Source organism: Hippocampus comes, unplaced genomic scaffold, assembly GCF_001891065.2.
Source record: "Hippocampus comes isolate QL1 unplaced genomic scaffold, H_comes_QL1_v1.1 scaffold71, whole genome shotgun sequence".
Classification (NCBI taxonomy): Eukaryota; Metazoa; Chordata; class Actinopteri; order Syngnathiformes; family Syngnathidae; genus Hippocampus; species Hippocampus comes.
The window spans coordinates 75,767-90,970 of NW_017805932.1; the positions used below are offsets into that span (position 1 = coordinate 75,767).

Genomic DNA, 15,204 nt, shown 5'->3' on the forward strand with positions numbered 1-15,204 from the left:
CTGCCCCATCCTCTCACCCCCCCCCCCGCCAGCTTTTTCGAACCTCGCCCAAGGTCCCTCCAAGATCGAGTTGCACAGATGTTCCTTGCTGGCACCTCAATGGGTTGCGGTCGGGGTGACTCGGGGCTTTTTCTACAGAGAGGTTGGGTTTTGGGGTGGGGGGTACGGGGGATCAGGACCCCCGAAGCCCGGATGAGAGCTTCCTTTGTGGGATACAAAGAATTGTCTGTGCTGGGAAAGGTCGCCGAGGTGGATGGGAACTTCCAGACGTCGCGGCTCAACTAGCGTGCTAACAGCTAACCAAGCCCGCCTGCAGCTTTTGGTCTTGCTTTTCCACCTTAAAAATGTGATTGTATTCCATCCATCAAGCCGTCTAAATCGGTGGAATGATGAAAACAAGTCCTTAACTGGCAATACATGTGACAGAAACTGCAAGTGAATGTGTACTTTGAACTCACATTCCAATATCTTCCGCAGCCCGTCTCGGCGTTTAGTAATGACGCAACCTTGAGAAGTTGTCAATAACTCACACAAAAAAACCCCAAAAGATTAAATGTTTCCAAATGGCGGCCAAATAATCTCCGGCCTTTTATACGCCCACAAGAAGGGGTCTTAAACGGTGATGAAAATCGGGAAGTTCGTCATCTATTTTGGAGGGTTTGGGAACTGTCATTTGTTGAGTGGTCGGGGGGAGTGGGACACTTTGATTCTTTGCGGTTTTTACATCCGGTGTGAGATCGCGTGTCTATTTGTGTATTTATTTATTTTTTTTGTGTGCGTCCGTTCCCGCCAACTGGCGGTGGAAATCCCCGCCGCTGCCGTCGCCCGCCCGCCGCCTGGAAAGGACGCGACGGCCGCGCTTGCAGTCTCACAGCTATTTCTGTGCGAGGCTTATTTAGGACCTTGAGAAATGAGCGGGCCCTGAGAGAGTCGAGCGTGCCTTGGGAGAGGTCCTCCAAGGGGGTAATTAAACAGGTGGTGGGCGGGGCTAAATATTTTGATTTGAATTCTCCGTGCTTACGTTTTTGTACGAAATTCCCGCGAGGTGAAATCGAACGTTGAAACCAGCTCTATGTGCGGAACTTTTTGGAAGCTTTCCAACTAAATTTCACTGAGGCTGCAGGGAACAGTTTTTCGGGGGGGGGGCATTTTCAAAGTAAATTTCAGTGCAAATGTTTCAGTCATGCCATTTTGAAACTCCAATGAGAATAAATTCCATGGCTCAAAATGGCCGCCGACAACATTTGAGTAAAATCCAACCCTGTCATGTTCCAAATGTAATTTTCGGGTCAGCAGGCCCACTTGCTCTTTTCCTGTCCCGTCATCGGACGTGAACGTGAGCACATTTATCGGAACCTGCGGGCCGGCCTTCATTTCGACGCTTCGGGATCACCGGACGGTGGAACGCGTCGGCCCTGAAGGGCTTTTGCGGGGCCAGGGGGGGGATGGCCGCACGCGTCCGGCCGACGCCACCTGTCTCGGTGAGCCCTGGCGTCGTCAAAGTGTCCGTTCACATCCTGGCGACCGTTCATTTGTTGTGGGCTCAAAGGAAGTCTGTGTCTGTTTCTTTAAGGGGGTCCAATGGGAGCCGCAGCTGCGCGCTCGCAATCGACATGCTGGCCTCACTGCGCCTAGATTGGCCTGGACTAAGGTTCTGTTTCGATGAAGGGAGGGTGTTGGGGGGGTGATGGAGGATTTTTCTGTTTGACGAGCATGTGGTGTCTTGCCTGGCGAAAGACATTTTGCTGTTTGTTGGAATTTTTTGTCAATGGGAGGACGTGAGGGGATGGAGATGGAGATCAATAAATGATTGAAAAGCATCCATCCATCCATTTTCCCGATCCGCTTATCCTCACGAGGGTCGCGGGGGGTGCTGGAGCCTATCCCAGCTGTCATCGGGCAGTAGGCGGGGGACACCCTGAACCGGTTGGCAGCCAATCGCAGGGCACGAATGAATACCAACTTCACCAAAAAAAATAAATAAATAAAAAACATTCAAAACTAACATGAAAAATCAAAAACTTCGAACGTGGCCTATTTGGTGGTGCTCACCAAATCTCGACCTCCCCGCAAACCACCCGCAAGGCTGCAGAGCACCTTGAAGAAACAAACAAGGCTGCAGTGAACTTGAGATTTCGCTTTTTTTTTTCAAATCTGGAAGAACAGCAGGAAGCGTTTGAATTTTCAGTGCCAACATTTCAAACACAAACACACTTTGAAACAAACGGGGGGGGGCGGGGGGGGTCGGTCCTCGCAAGGCCATTCAAGCTCCTGCTGAGGCGAGCGAGCACGCGCACTTTTGGTGATTGTTGTGTCACACGTGCACCGCGGAATTCCCCCCCTGGTGGCCTCTCTCCTCTTTCAGCGCATGCGAGTGCCGTTGCGGACGACACGGCGCACAGGACACAGGACAGGCCTCGTGTTTTTGTGTGTGTGTGTGTGTGTGTGTGTGTGTGTGTGTGTGTGTGTGTGTGTGTGTGTGTGTGTGTGTGTGTGTGTGTGTGCGCGTGCGTGGGACAACTGCGCCGTCAACCTTTGACCTGTGACAGCATGGGAAAGTAGGTGCATTCAGCTGTCAGTAGCCGGAGTTACACACAACAACAACCGTCCAAATTTGGCGTCAATTAACACACACACGCGCACACACACCACAATTAGGGTGATGTTATACTTTGGTGAAGTGTACTTGGATATGTAACAGTTTGCACACCTCCATTTTTTTTACTGGGTTGGCAAACCTCGACGGAATTTAATAGACTTCGTGGTCGACCATCTCCGTATTTAGACTACGTATCTTTTTTTGGAATCTGTGCACCCCTCATGAACCATACTGCCTGGTCTGCGCGCTCCCATATTTTGACTTTATTTAACCTCCGTATCATTCGGTGGGCGCACCTCTAATTTAACATTTTAGTGAGCTGCCACCTCCATTTCCGGGCCCCTCTTTTTTTTTTTTTTAAACCCTGAAGAACCCACGGCGTCAAATTTGGCCCCTATAAATTCTGCTACTCAAATGCTACTCTGAAATCCCAAAAGGTCAAATTTGGCCCTAATCCTAAATTAGTATTAAAGGATTGAATATTTGAAAAAACATAATTTGGTGTTCCGTGAACATATAGCAGTCATTTAATGTATAATTCATTATTTTCCAAAGAAGAAAAAGGTTCTTGGGTTCTCCAGGGTTAATCGGAGTACAGTTAAACCTCGCTTTTCGTCCATAATCCGTTCCGGAAGGCTGTTCGAAAACCGAAATTGTTCGAAAACCGAAACGACGCTCTTTTTAAAATAAAAAATGTTTACTGAACACGTCTGCTAACAATGGAAAGCAACACGAGGAAGCGTCACTTCCTCGTGTAAGGAAGGCGAGAGGAGTCAAATGGTGCATTCAAGTGCGCTCAGTTTGTTCGAGAACCGAAATTTGTTCGTCATCCGAGGCATAAAAAACTCGAAATTTTTGGTCGAAAACCGAGACGTTCGAAAACCGAGGTTTGACCGTACCTCCAAAGGGCCATCTTTACCGGTTTTGCGCACCTCCACACACACACCCCTAATTCAACATATTCAGTGGGGTGCACACCCCCAAATGAACGTTTACTTGACGGTGAGCATTTTTGCTGTATTTATGACATTTAATGGCCTCTACACCCCCAAATGTACATCCATCCATTGTCACATCATATTTAATGGTGTGTGTGTGCACCTCTGTGGAGACACATGTCCAGACAGCACAGTCTACAGGGACACAGACATGCACGCACACACACGGTGGTGGTGCGGGGGACTTTTGAAGACATATTTCTCACAGTCCCCCAGCCAGCGCAGGAATGTCAAGTATCCTGTTGGCCTCCCGGGCCGCGCTCCCACGTCACGCGCCGGGCGGGACCGCGGGGCGGGCAGCGGCCCCCGCGTTCCCACCGGACGGCGGTCGCACGGCGCCCGCCTCGTGCTAAAACGCCACCGGCGCGGCCACACGTTTTGTCTTTGAAGCGGCGCAAACGAATGTCGAATGGAAATCAAGAGCGTGCGATCTATTTGATGTTTTGCGTAATGGCCGCTAATGGATAGCAACTCGCTAATTAGCCATCGGGCCCCGGGCTGTGTGATAAAAGCAGGGAGGGGTGGACCCGATAAGATAAGTGCAGCGAGGATAGGGATTTCCTCACTGTGGTGCGCACACACCCTGGAGGTACGCAAGCGCCCTTCAACAGAGTAGTTGATATTAAAACGTTGTGTCGATAAGGTAGAACAGACGTTTCTCAAGACTTTCTTTTTTTTTTTTTTTTTTAGAAGATGGGGGTGCATCAACTGTGTGCTGTGCCCTGGAGGAGAATTTTATACTATTTATACTTACTTCTTCATGCAAACATGAAAGAAGGCAACACACTTTGAAAGGCATACACCTACTTCAACATCATTGCTGGGCGGCGCACCACTTTTTTTTAATACAAGGTTGAGTGGTGGAGCACCACCGCCCACTGAAAGAAAAAAAAAAAAATCACAGAACACCAATGGTATAAGAAACCGCCATTCCATCTCTGATTTCACAGCCCCGAGGGCAGAGCACCTTTGTTAACCTGCGCACCCCAACTCATTTCCGACGTGCTGAAACTGAACTACGTCCCACATTATAATCGCTTTGTTTGACCTCTGAAGGCCAACAAAAATCTTTCCCAGTGTTTGCCTCACGCCAGCTGTCCTCGCACCCGCTGATAAACACGCCTACACATTTGCATACGCAGACACTTGATAGCCCAAGTGCGCCCACGCACCACTACGTGCTCAAACACAGGTACACACACACACACACACACACACACACACACACACACAAATGCACACACAGGAGTGTGTCCAAGTGCTCCAGTTTTCCCACTAAGCAGGAGATGCTGGGAAAGTCTTGTCCGTAATTGATTCCACCAGATGAGCACACGCGCGCGCGGGCGCACACACACACACACACACACACACACACACGCACACACACACACACACACACACGCAACAAACACAACATTCATGATAGCACAACACAACGCTAAAGTATTTCAAAACGCAAATAGGGAAAAAAAAACACACACACACACACACACAAATAAAAACAATACACAAATCGCTCACACACACACGCTATAACGTCATGTTTGTGTGGTCTATATGTGGCGTCATGTCTGCTTGCGTGCGTGCGCGTGCGGCCGTCCAGTCGACACGATAAACTATCGGAGAGTCTGTGAGAGGAAATCTCTCTCTCTCTCTCTCACACACACACACACACACACACACACACACACACACACACACACACTCAAGAGGGAGTGGAGAGAAGCATCACTCACACGGGGGTTGAGTTACACCCGAATTAGAGCTGAGCTGTGGGAACCGCCACCTTCTCGAGACACACACACACACACACGCGCGCGCGCGCGCACGGCGCGCGTTGTCAGTTCTGGACACGACATTTCAGCAGGGGGGCGCACACGCTCACATATTTACACTCACACACGTACATTCTCCTCACACGCTGACGCATTCACAGATGGTTATAAACAAACACACACCCAGAAAAGTGACCAAAAGAGACACGCACACACACACACACACACACACACACACACACACACACACACACACACACACACACGCGTAAAACAACAACATGCACCACGGAGAGACACGACAAGCAAACACGTAACGCACACGCCCAAACAAAAACAAAGATGTAAAAATACAAAAGCTCTCTCACACTCACACACACACACGCACACACACACACACACACACACACAAACGCCCAAAATACACACATGCGCACACTAAGAGAACACACACAGCATATATCGACAAAAACACAGATGCTAAAAAAGACAAAGGATGTTCTTGGTCCAAAAAAAAAAAGCGGGGAATAAACCACGAAGACATTTTTTCATTTCTGCTCAACTACAACTCTATGAATGCACTGGAGGGGGCGGCATGTCAACCCCTCGGCCCCAACACACACGCTCATTTGTGACTTTCGGTGTCAGATTTGAGAGAAAAAAAAGCAGCAGTTCCTCGTGTTTTTATGGAGGATTTTCGACGACAACCGGATACAGAATCCCACCAAAGGAGAAAAAAAAAGGATTCCAACCTTGTCCGGCTGGTGTGAAGAGAGCAACATGGATGTGCAAGTGGTGCCACCTAGTGGCAAACGTGACAAACGAGATGCAAACGAGTGGCCAGCAGGGGGCAGCAATCCGGTGTCGACAGGTTCCAAACGGAGACTTTGGATTCGGTAAAATAAGCTTTCAGACCAACGTGAATGCGAAAAAATGGACTCAAATAAATATGTTGAGTAATAAACCTACAAATAATACATAAAAAACACCTTTTTTTATGGCAATAACCAAGAATGAACGCCTTGAATATAAAATAATACTGTTATTGTGTTTTAAGGCAGTTACAATTCCCTTTTTTTCTTCCTTTTTTGGAGGGGAAGCACATAACTTTGCCTTCGGCTAGCTTCATGCTAACACAATGGAAAACACCATGGCTAATGAAACATTTAAGTTTCCCTTGTTCTAAAGGTTACCCTTAAACCACGAACATTGGAACAAAAAAGGTGCAGCACCATATAAAAACAGACAATACAACAAAACCCAGAAGCATGTATTCCAACCCTCCAGCGAAAAAACTGTTGAGTGGAAATACACGCCTTTAAAAATACGGTGACGGAACATCAAACTTATTTCGAACCACGAATTAAAAAAACAAAAATTGAAGCCTTGCAGAAATATCAATGTTGCCGTTTACTGCAAAAGTGGATAAATGCTGCATTTGATGAGTTTTCTGCATCAGAGGTGAGAACAAAGCTTTCCCCCCCCCCCCAACGATGGCTGAAACACAAAAAAAGATTCCCAAACAATTGGAGCAATATCAAAGTTTTATTCTTAAAATGTAGTACAGAGAGGAACAGTAGTACAATTTATTTATTTTAAAACAGAGACAAGAGCAACAAACCAGGAGAATGTTAAGTTCCATCTTTGAAAAGTTCTGGTAAAAACGTAAAAAGAGTAACCTGAATTTTGCTTTTTTGTGTTCGGAGGGCACCGAGTTTTGCATCGCTGTCAGAGAGCAAATAAGTTGAAAAATACAACTTTTTTTTTTGTCCTTTTTTTTTTTTTAATTAATCTTAAAAGCATTAAAAAAATACAGCCAAAAATGAGGATGGATGGGTATGGTGCGCGCGTGTATGTGTGGGGAAACAAAATCTGTAGTGTGGTGCGATTTCTTTTGATTTGTTTTACTTGTTGTCCATACAAGAAATACAGCATTAAAATAATTAACATAAAAATCAGTAGAATGGCATGAATCATAAAAAAAAAAGACAGGAAGGGACAGACAGACAAGCAGCACACAGCAAAGCGGAGGGGACTTAAATAATATATTTTTCCTATATATATATAAATATCTTCATATTTCATAGACTCTCCACGTATACATATGTGTGTATATGTATATATGTATTGGCTATATCATAGGCCCCACCCACAATGATTTTTGAAAGTGACACAAGAAGGAAGATGGTGTCCCGTACAAACTGCATATGAACACACATACTGTATGTGTGTGGAGATTATATATATATATATATATATATATATATATATAGACACACACATACACACACATACATACATACTCTATCTCCTGCTGCCCGACACGCGCTATTCGAAAAAATGTGTGCTGAAGTCATGGGAGGGAACAATCAGAAAGGGAGTGAGCACTCACACCCGGCTTCTCCCGTACATTAAAAAGAAGAATTAACAATAACAATAATAATAATTTTGGTTGGACAAAATAGAAATTAACAGTCTTGATTGAATTTTTTTTTTTTTTTTGGAGTCAATATATATATATTTAAATAAACCACACAAAAAAATGGAGAAAGTTCCTTTCAGACACGCTTTTTTGGGCTGAACAAACGAAGAAACTTAAATGTTCATTAAAAAAAAAAAGTTAAGTGCATGTCTATGATGGCGCCATAGAGCTTCACTTGCTTTCGTCTGGTGGAATTTTTTTTATTTTTAAACTACCTGGCAGACCAAATTAAATGGAAACTAAACAACGACCCCCCCCCCCCCACAAAACAACAAACACAAATTTAAAAAAACGCTTAGGACGTGCTGTCACTGTCAAGTGATTCCAAATATGTATAAACGGCGTTTATAATTCGGTACCAAATATAAACAAAAAGACATCCGCTTTAGGTCCTCGTAACACGTATTTCACACGGAAAAGTACTGCCAGTAGTTCGACGGAAAGACCCCCCCCCCACCCCCAAAACGCGCAGGTGTTAAAAACAATAATAAAATGGCAAAACGATTACCTGATAGTCTACAGAAGCCCATTTTAACACCGGCATTTTTCCGCCTCTTTTCACCATGACCCGGCAATTGTTTTCCGTAACGGAAACCGAAATGTCTCATAGGGCAGCAAAATGTCCGATAAAGGGATGGCATGACGTTGCGTCAACTTTTGCTCAGCACCGAAGGTAGTTCGATCAGTGTCTCTTCTGTGACGGCTCTGATGCCAATTTTGCAGTGCAGGACTTAGTGTTGTCAAGAGTTTAAAAAAAATGTTTTTAGGATGTTAAAGCATAACAATTAAAGCCGCGCCGTTGGTCCAATATTCAGCAATGTCGCGACAGTGGTGTGACGTTTCATACTTCGACTCCTGCCAAGCAGGGCAAAGGCAGATGCAGGAAGTCTGTGTGACGGAGGCGTGTGTTGTCGGTGACGACATCATAATTAAAGCCACATTGTAGGTCCAGTGGTCCAAACGTGCTGAGCTATTAGGGTGTGACGTTTAACACCCACTCTGGTTTAGCAAGACTCTCCATGAAAAAGGCCGGAGTTGTCGGAAGCGACAGTATGGATGATGGGGTAAGCATAAGAATTAAAGCCACACTCTTGATCCAATATTATACAATACCGGGATAGTGATAAGTTTAACACCCAACTTCTCTTTCCCCGTTTGTATTTATTTATTTGTTTTTTGCGATTGCGAAAAAGCGCTAGTGGTGTTGGAAATGAAGGTATTGACGCTGAGAAATCACAAGAATTAAAGTCACACTGTAGATTTGAGTATTCACCGACAAAGCCATGGAAGCGTAAAGGTATTCCGCGATGCCGGGACAGGGGTGTGAAAGTCAACATCCACACACTTCTCCCGCCCCATTTTTTTTTTTTTTGGCGAGGTTGCTAGTGTTGATAGAGGTAAAGTTTTTTTTTTTTTTTTTTTTAATAACAGACAATAAGAATCAAAGCCATGCTGTAGGTCCAGTATTCCGCAATGTCGGCACAGGGGTGTTTAGTTTAATACTCCATAATTCTCTGACCCTATTTTTGCAAGATCCCCTGTGTGAGAGAGGCAAAATCATAAGAATTAAAGCCATACTATCGGTCCAGTATTCTGCCTCTGATGGCCTTGCGCAAAGCTGAGTGTGATGTTTAACACCCGGCGCTCTCTTTTCCTGCCGCCTTTTTTTTTTTTTTTGCAAAATCTATGCGTGAAAGAGGCTAGTGTTGTTGGAGGTAAAGGTTTTGATTCTGACAGAAAAGCTAAGAATTAAAGCTATGCTGTAGGTCCAGTATTTCGAAATGAAGCCATCGGTGCGCAAAGGTATACTGAGGGTGCCACGGTCCGGTATGAAGTTTAACTCCCGATATTCACTTCTCCCGCCATTTCATCTCTGTGCGAAAGAGGCTAGTGTTGTTGGAAGCAAAGGTTTGGATGATGTGACTGACAAGAAATCATAAAAATTAAAGCCAGGATGCACATTCTGAGATGAAGTTTAACACCAGATACACGTCTGTCAGATTTTCGGTGACGGCTATGATTTTGCGCTCTCTCCGCGTCACCTGAAGCTTCTTACGACAACAAACATCAGAATTAAAGCTTGGCTTTTCGCTGGGTTTAGCGTGAAAAGCAAAAGCGGGCAAATGTCGGGTGTTATTTTTGTCTGTTTTGGCGGGATCTCTGCGTGAAAGAGGCTATAGTGTTGTAGAGAGGAGGTGAAGCATCAGTTGAACAATCGAAGCTTTTTTTTTCTTTTCGTGACGACAGACATCATAAGAATTAAAGCCTCGCTTGTTTTGTAGGTCCAGTATTCTGCGACAAAGCATTACAGCACCAAATGTCGTCATTTGGCAAAAAAAAATTAAAAATAGGAACAAAACACCGAACATTTCAAGCTTTAAGTGAAGGTCAAATGCTTTTTTTTTTTTTTTAAAGTGTTAGCGTGACGCGGCGATTGGTATAAAGCTAGCTAGAACAGCCCCCCCCCACTTCTTATACTTTTAAATATTTTTTCTTAAAACTCTAAAACAAACGAACAAAAACAACAAACAAGAAAGGTGTCTTTTCTTTGAAGCATATTCAGTAGTTTTTCCTGCTCCATCTTGGTGTGCGGTCTGTTTGGCACGATGTCATCACAGCCCTCGTTTTTAGTTTATGTTTTTTGTGACTTTTTTTTTTTAATATATCATAAATATGGCTGCAGAGCATTAAAGTCACCAAACAGATTTTTTGGTTCCAAGATTTGCGCAGAGAAACAAAAGGAAAGAAAAACGGAATAATATAGAATATTTTAGCGCAACTAAACGCCATCTACACAGCAAGTAAAAAAAACGAAAACAAAAAAAAAATTAACGACAAAAATTAGATCATCTGTGATAAGACCATAAAATCTTTTAAATTAAATATTTTTTTTTTTATACCTCCAATGATTGGTCTAGCTAGCCCTCCCCACCTATTTAAAAGGAAACATACTCCCCCCCCCCAAAACAACAACAACCTGATTATTTCATATAATCTTTCTCTGGTGAGGATTAATAATAATAATAATAATTAAATCTGTACATGGCGGGCTTCCCACGCTACCAAAGCTTTTTTTTTTTCCTTCTCTTTTTGTCAAACTCTCATATTTAAGCAACCTCAAGGTTTCGATAGCACTTTTGGAGTTGATTGTTTACCAGCTTACATATATTAAAAACAGAAAAATAAACCCAAACAAACAAAAACAAAAAAAAGATGAAAAGAAAAAAGTGAGGCTAGAACTCCTTGTCCTGCGGAGGGGTGGTGGCGACGGCGGGGCCGGCGACGGCGGGGGCCCGGCGGCCCCAGGCAGCACGGTCGTGATCGGCGGAATCGTTGTCGGCCTCCAGCAGGTCGTCGGCGTCGTCGCCCTCAAAGTCGTCGTCCCGGGGGAACTCCATGCCCTCCAGGCCCTCCTGGCCAGCCTGGTGCGAGTCGGCACAGTCCACGCACACGCCGTAGCGCCGCGAGCCGTGCCGGATGCCCACGCTGGCCGCGAGCATGAAGATCTTCTTGCACACCATGCACTTGTACTTCTTGTCCTTCTTGTGCACCTGCCGAGACGGGGACGCACGGGACGGGAGAGGCGGGGACGGACACCGTCAGTCCAGTTTTCACCCGACAATCGGAAGCCAACTTCCTCCGCAGCCTTCATTTGGAATGGACTAGTTTGCGAGGTGCAACGATTCATTGATTTTTGAGAATTGATTCATCATTTTGGGACGTTTTGGAACTTACAATTGTCCAACGCCATGGAATTTCAGCCTTGGAAATAAATTTGTCAAAATTACATTGATTAATCAAACAGCTAATCGATTCTCAAATTAATCGTCATGACTTGATTAATCGTTTGGAGACATTAACTTAAAAAATATCAAACTCTTTGGAATTTCAGCCTTTCAATGAGAGGCTTCCAAATAAATAAATTAACTAGCAATTAATCGATAGATTCATCGACAAATACCCGACAACCAATTAAGAGACTGGTGTTGAAATTGTCCAAATTTTGACCTTTCAACAGTAATAAATATTCTCCGATTGCTGTAACCTTGTATCAAAGCAGACTGATTGTCTTTGTTGAATCAAATATCTGCTTTTTTGGTCAACATTTTTGACAATTTTGCTGACATGCTTACAGACCGGGTTCAGGACCAAAATGGTCACCAAGTCATTGTTATCAATTATATTTGTGCATTTACAGCACTGTGAATTTGAAAGAATGTCCGCTTTTTCGGAAAAAAAAAGCCCCCCCCCCTCCAAAAATGTTAAGCTGCTTCATCAATTTAAAAAAAACTACAAAAAAACAAAAAAATTATTCATGGTTGATTAAAATAAACATTAGTTGCACCCATACTATCATCCATACAACGATGAGAAATAATCCTAACAGGGTCGCAGCAGTCAATAGACTAATGAACTATTATGCAACTATTTTGAGAAACAATCGACTTATGAACTGAAAATTGTTCAACTGCTAATAATTTTAGCATCAATGGTATTCTTCAATTTCTGAAGTCCCCATGAGAGGAAGCAGATTGTACATGAATACTTGAAATCAAAAAATCAAAATAACATTAACAAACATCCGCTTTTACTTTGGAAAACAATTAGTGTCCTTTTTACTGATTTTCTGATCATGCATCTTTAGTGCGAAATGTAACGTCCTGCAGCTGCTTTCCAGATTTACGATTCGGAATGTTAAATCAAGTCAAAAATTGTCTTGACACGATTTTCTATGCCTCCCCACGAGTCTAAACGTAGCGTTTTGATTCATTTTAATATTGTGGAACATGAACGAAGCCTCAAAATCCACCCGTTTTTATCCATCTCAGGCAGGTGCCATTTTGCATTGTACTGCCACTCGCTGTCGATTGAAAATGACAAAAGTGCCAGCCGAACGTCAAGCAATCCAACCCAGAAAACGGGTGAGCCATGACAGCTGTGACACTCACCAAACCAGGGAGCCAGTTATCTTAACTGCATCTATTTTGTATTTTTTTTTTTTTTTTAAAGTTTAAGCCGGCAAATGCTATGCTAGCCAGCAGGTAATTTTGGTGGCAGCTCTTTGCGGCGCGTTTAATGTACTGACCAAGGAATGTCTCTTGACGTGCTCGCGGCGGGTGAAAAGCTTGCCGCAGATGTCACAGCTGAAGGAGCGCACACCCGAGTGGATGACCAGGTGCCTCTTGAGGGTGCGCCGGTGTTTGGCGATGTAGTTGCAGTGCGGACACTTTAGCTTGTTGATGGCCAGCAGCGACGACTCACCTAGTAGTTAAAAATAAAGAAATAAAATACTATGAATTGAAAAAATATATATCTATAAAGTCAGCGGGAAACAGGAAAAAAAACATCTTGGTTGACCCTCAATCAAAACATTTTAAAGGCAATGAATGAGGTTAGCAACGTGGAGGCTAGCAGCTAGTTAGCTTCAGTGTGGAATTTTTAACAGAGACGGTCTCTGCTTGGCTCCTCCTTTAGCTGCTAAACACGGTTTCCGTTGCTACATACGCACCATGTAGTCGCTAGTGGGGTTTTAGGGTCCCTGCAAGCAGTTCCAAAGTCGACACAAGATGCCCTTGTTAGAGCATCTCGCGTTGCTGCTAATTAGCTTCACTACAGCAATTTGGTCAGGTATTCGAAGACACTGAATGTCCACCGAGGCTCAGGGTCCCCTCACAATACATTTCTTGAGCACTTTCAGCATAATGGCCAGTGGCTACTGAACTTCTGCCTTTTTCGGCGCTGCGGTTGTTGCTAGCTAGGTTGAGGCTCCCTGCTATGAGGCAAGTGGCTATCAAGCAATATTTCTCTGAATCATAACTATTATCTATTACCTGCCTGGGACAAGGTAGAAGAGGCATATGAGAAGGACGCCAGCTGCTTTGTGCTTCAACGGCGCTCTTCTCTCCCCCGCGCCCGCCACCCTCGGACGCTAACGAGCTCGCGCGGACAGATGGTTTTGAGCGTAAATTAGTAGCCTATTGATTTTGAAAGCGCTTCAAAAATGGAGCACGTTGGGGGGGAAGTGAAGAGTCACGGCCTTTTGTTTGAACTAACAACAGTGCCGTCGTCAAGGCAGGTTGCTAAGGGGTGGGGGGGGAAGTGAAGGTTTGGGGTGGCGGGGGTGTTGATGAATCCCAGGTTACCTGCGTGCGCGCGTGTGTGCGCATGTGTGTTTGGGCACGCACACTTCTTGTATACGTGCGTGTTCTTTGAAGAGTCTGCATTGGCCACGGCGCTCATTTCAAGTGACAAAAGGTTTGGTGCACCTTTTCCTTAATTTGGCACCCATTTTGCATACAACCACGCTGTTGCCATGGCAATGACACGCTTCGAGCCCAACCTCCACTCAGTTGAGGTGTAGTATAATTGGGGGGAAGAGTCCAAATTCGAGAAGGAATTTAGTAGAAAGTTGTATGAAAACTGCAGAAAAAAAAAGATTACATTTTGCCATTAAAAAAAAAAATCTTTCCTCAGGAGTCGACAAGCTATGTACATCTGACTTGAGTGTTTGCTCCACTTTGTGTGTCATAGAATCACACCGCTGTCAGCGATGACACGCTTCCATCCTAATTGGAGTGCAACACATTCGTGGACCGAGTAGAAAATTGTACGAAAACTTGCAGCAGATGCTAGCTAGCTTAAAAACATTGAGTATTGTCACCCACACACAAAAAAAAAAAAAAAAAAAAACAGGTTACATCATGTTTCCAAAGGAGCAGTCAAACACTCTCTTACCTCACACAAATGTTTTCTTTGAGAACGTGTTACAAAGTCTTGTGATTCATACAACCGCAATGTTGACACAGCAACGGCATGCTTTCCAGCCTCAATTCAACAGCGGAATTGAAATGAAACGCATCAATGAGCACGACTTAATTGGGGAGCTGTAATTTCAGTGCCAAGCATCTGTGGATTTGGTCAAGAAAAAAAACAAACAAAAACTCACGTTTCAACAAAAAAATAAAAGCCTAAAAATATGACACTGTCATCTCAACGCTGAAAACTGACAATGGAAAAACACTGAGCGTATCAGCTTTACTATTTAGCGCTTTTGTTCCCGCCCCATCCGAACTCTTTACATCCATACTGTTGTCTACTTACTTTTCAATTAAAATGAACTTTCAAGAGTGACGTCATTGTGAAGTCCAAAGATTTATATGCATTTTTGATTTTAGCAGGAAAAATTGTGAAAAAAAACAACAACAAAAAAAAAAAACCTCACCACCCCAAAAATTAAATTTTGTGCCATTTTTACATCTGTTACGAATAGAGGGCTCCGTCCTTTTCGCAATTACCCACAATGCACTACCGGCGGCCACATTGGAGGGCGGTTGTAAAAAACAACTAAAG

At 44.1% G+C, this 15,204-nt stretch overlaps 1 protein-coding gene across 1 annotated transcript in view; it reads right to left on the reverse strand.

The window, feature by feature from the left end:
- Nucleotides 1-7,415: 7,415 nt before the first annotated feature.
- Nucleotides 7,416-15,204, reverse strand: part of zbtb10 (zinc finger and BTB domain containing 10) — a 22,079-nt gene continuing 14,290 nt past the window's right edge. Inside the window, exons 4-5 of the mRNA XM_019890309.1 lie at nt 12,941-13,116; nt 7,416-11,405 (exon numbers count right to left, since the gene is read on the reverse strand). Coding sequence (XP_019745868.1) covers nt 11,088-11,405; nt 12,941-13,116 — 494 coding nt within the window. The 3' untranslated portion in view covers nt 7,416-11,087. The remainder of the gene's footprint in view (nt 11,406-12,940; nt 13,117-15,204) is intronic.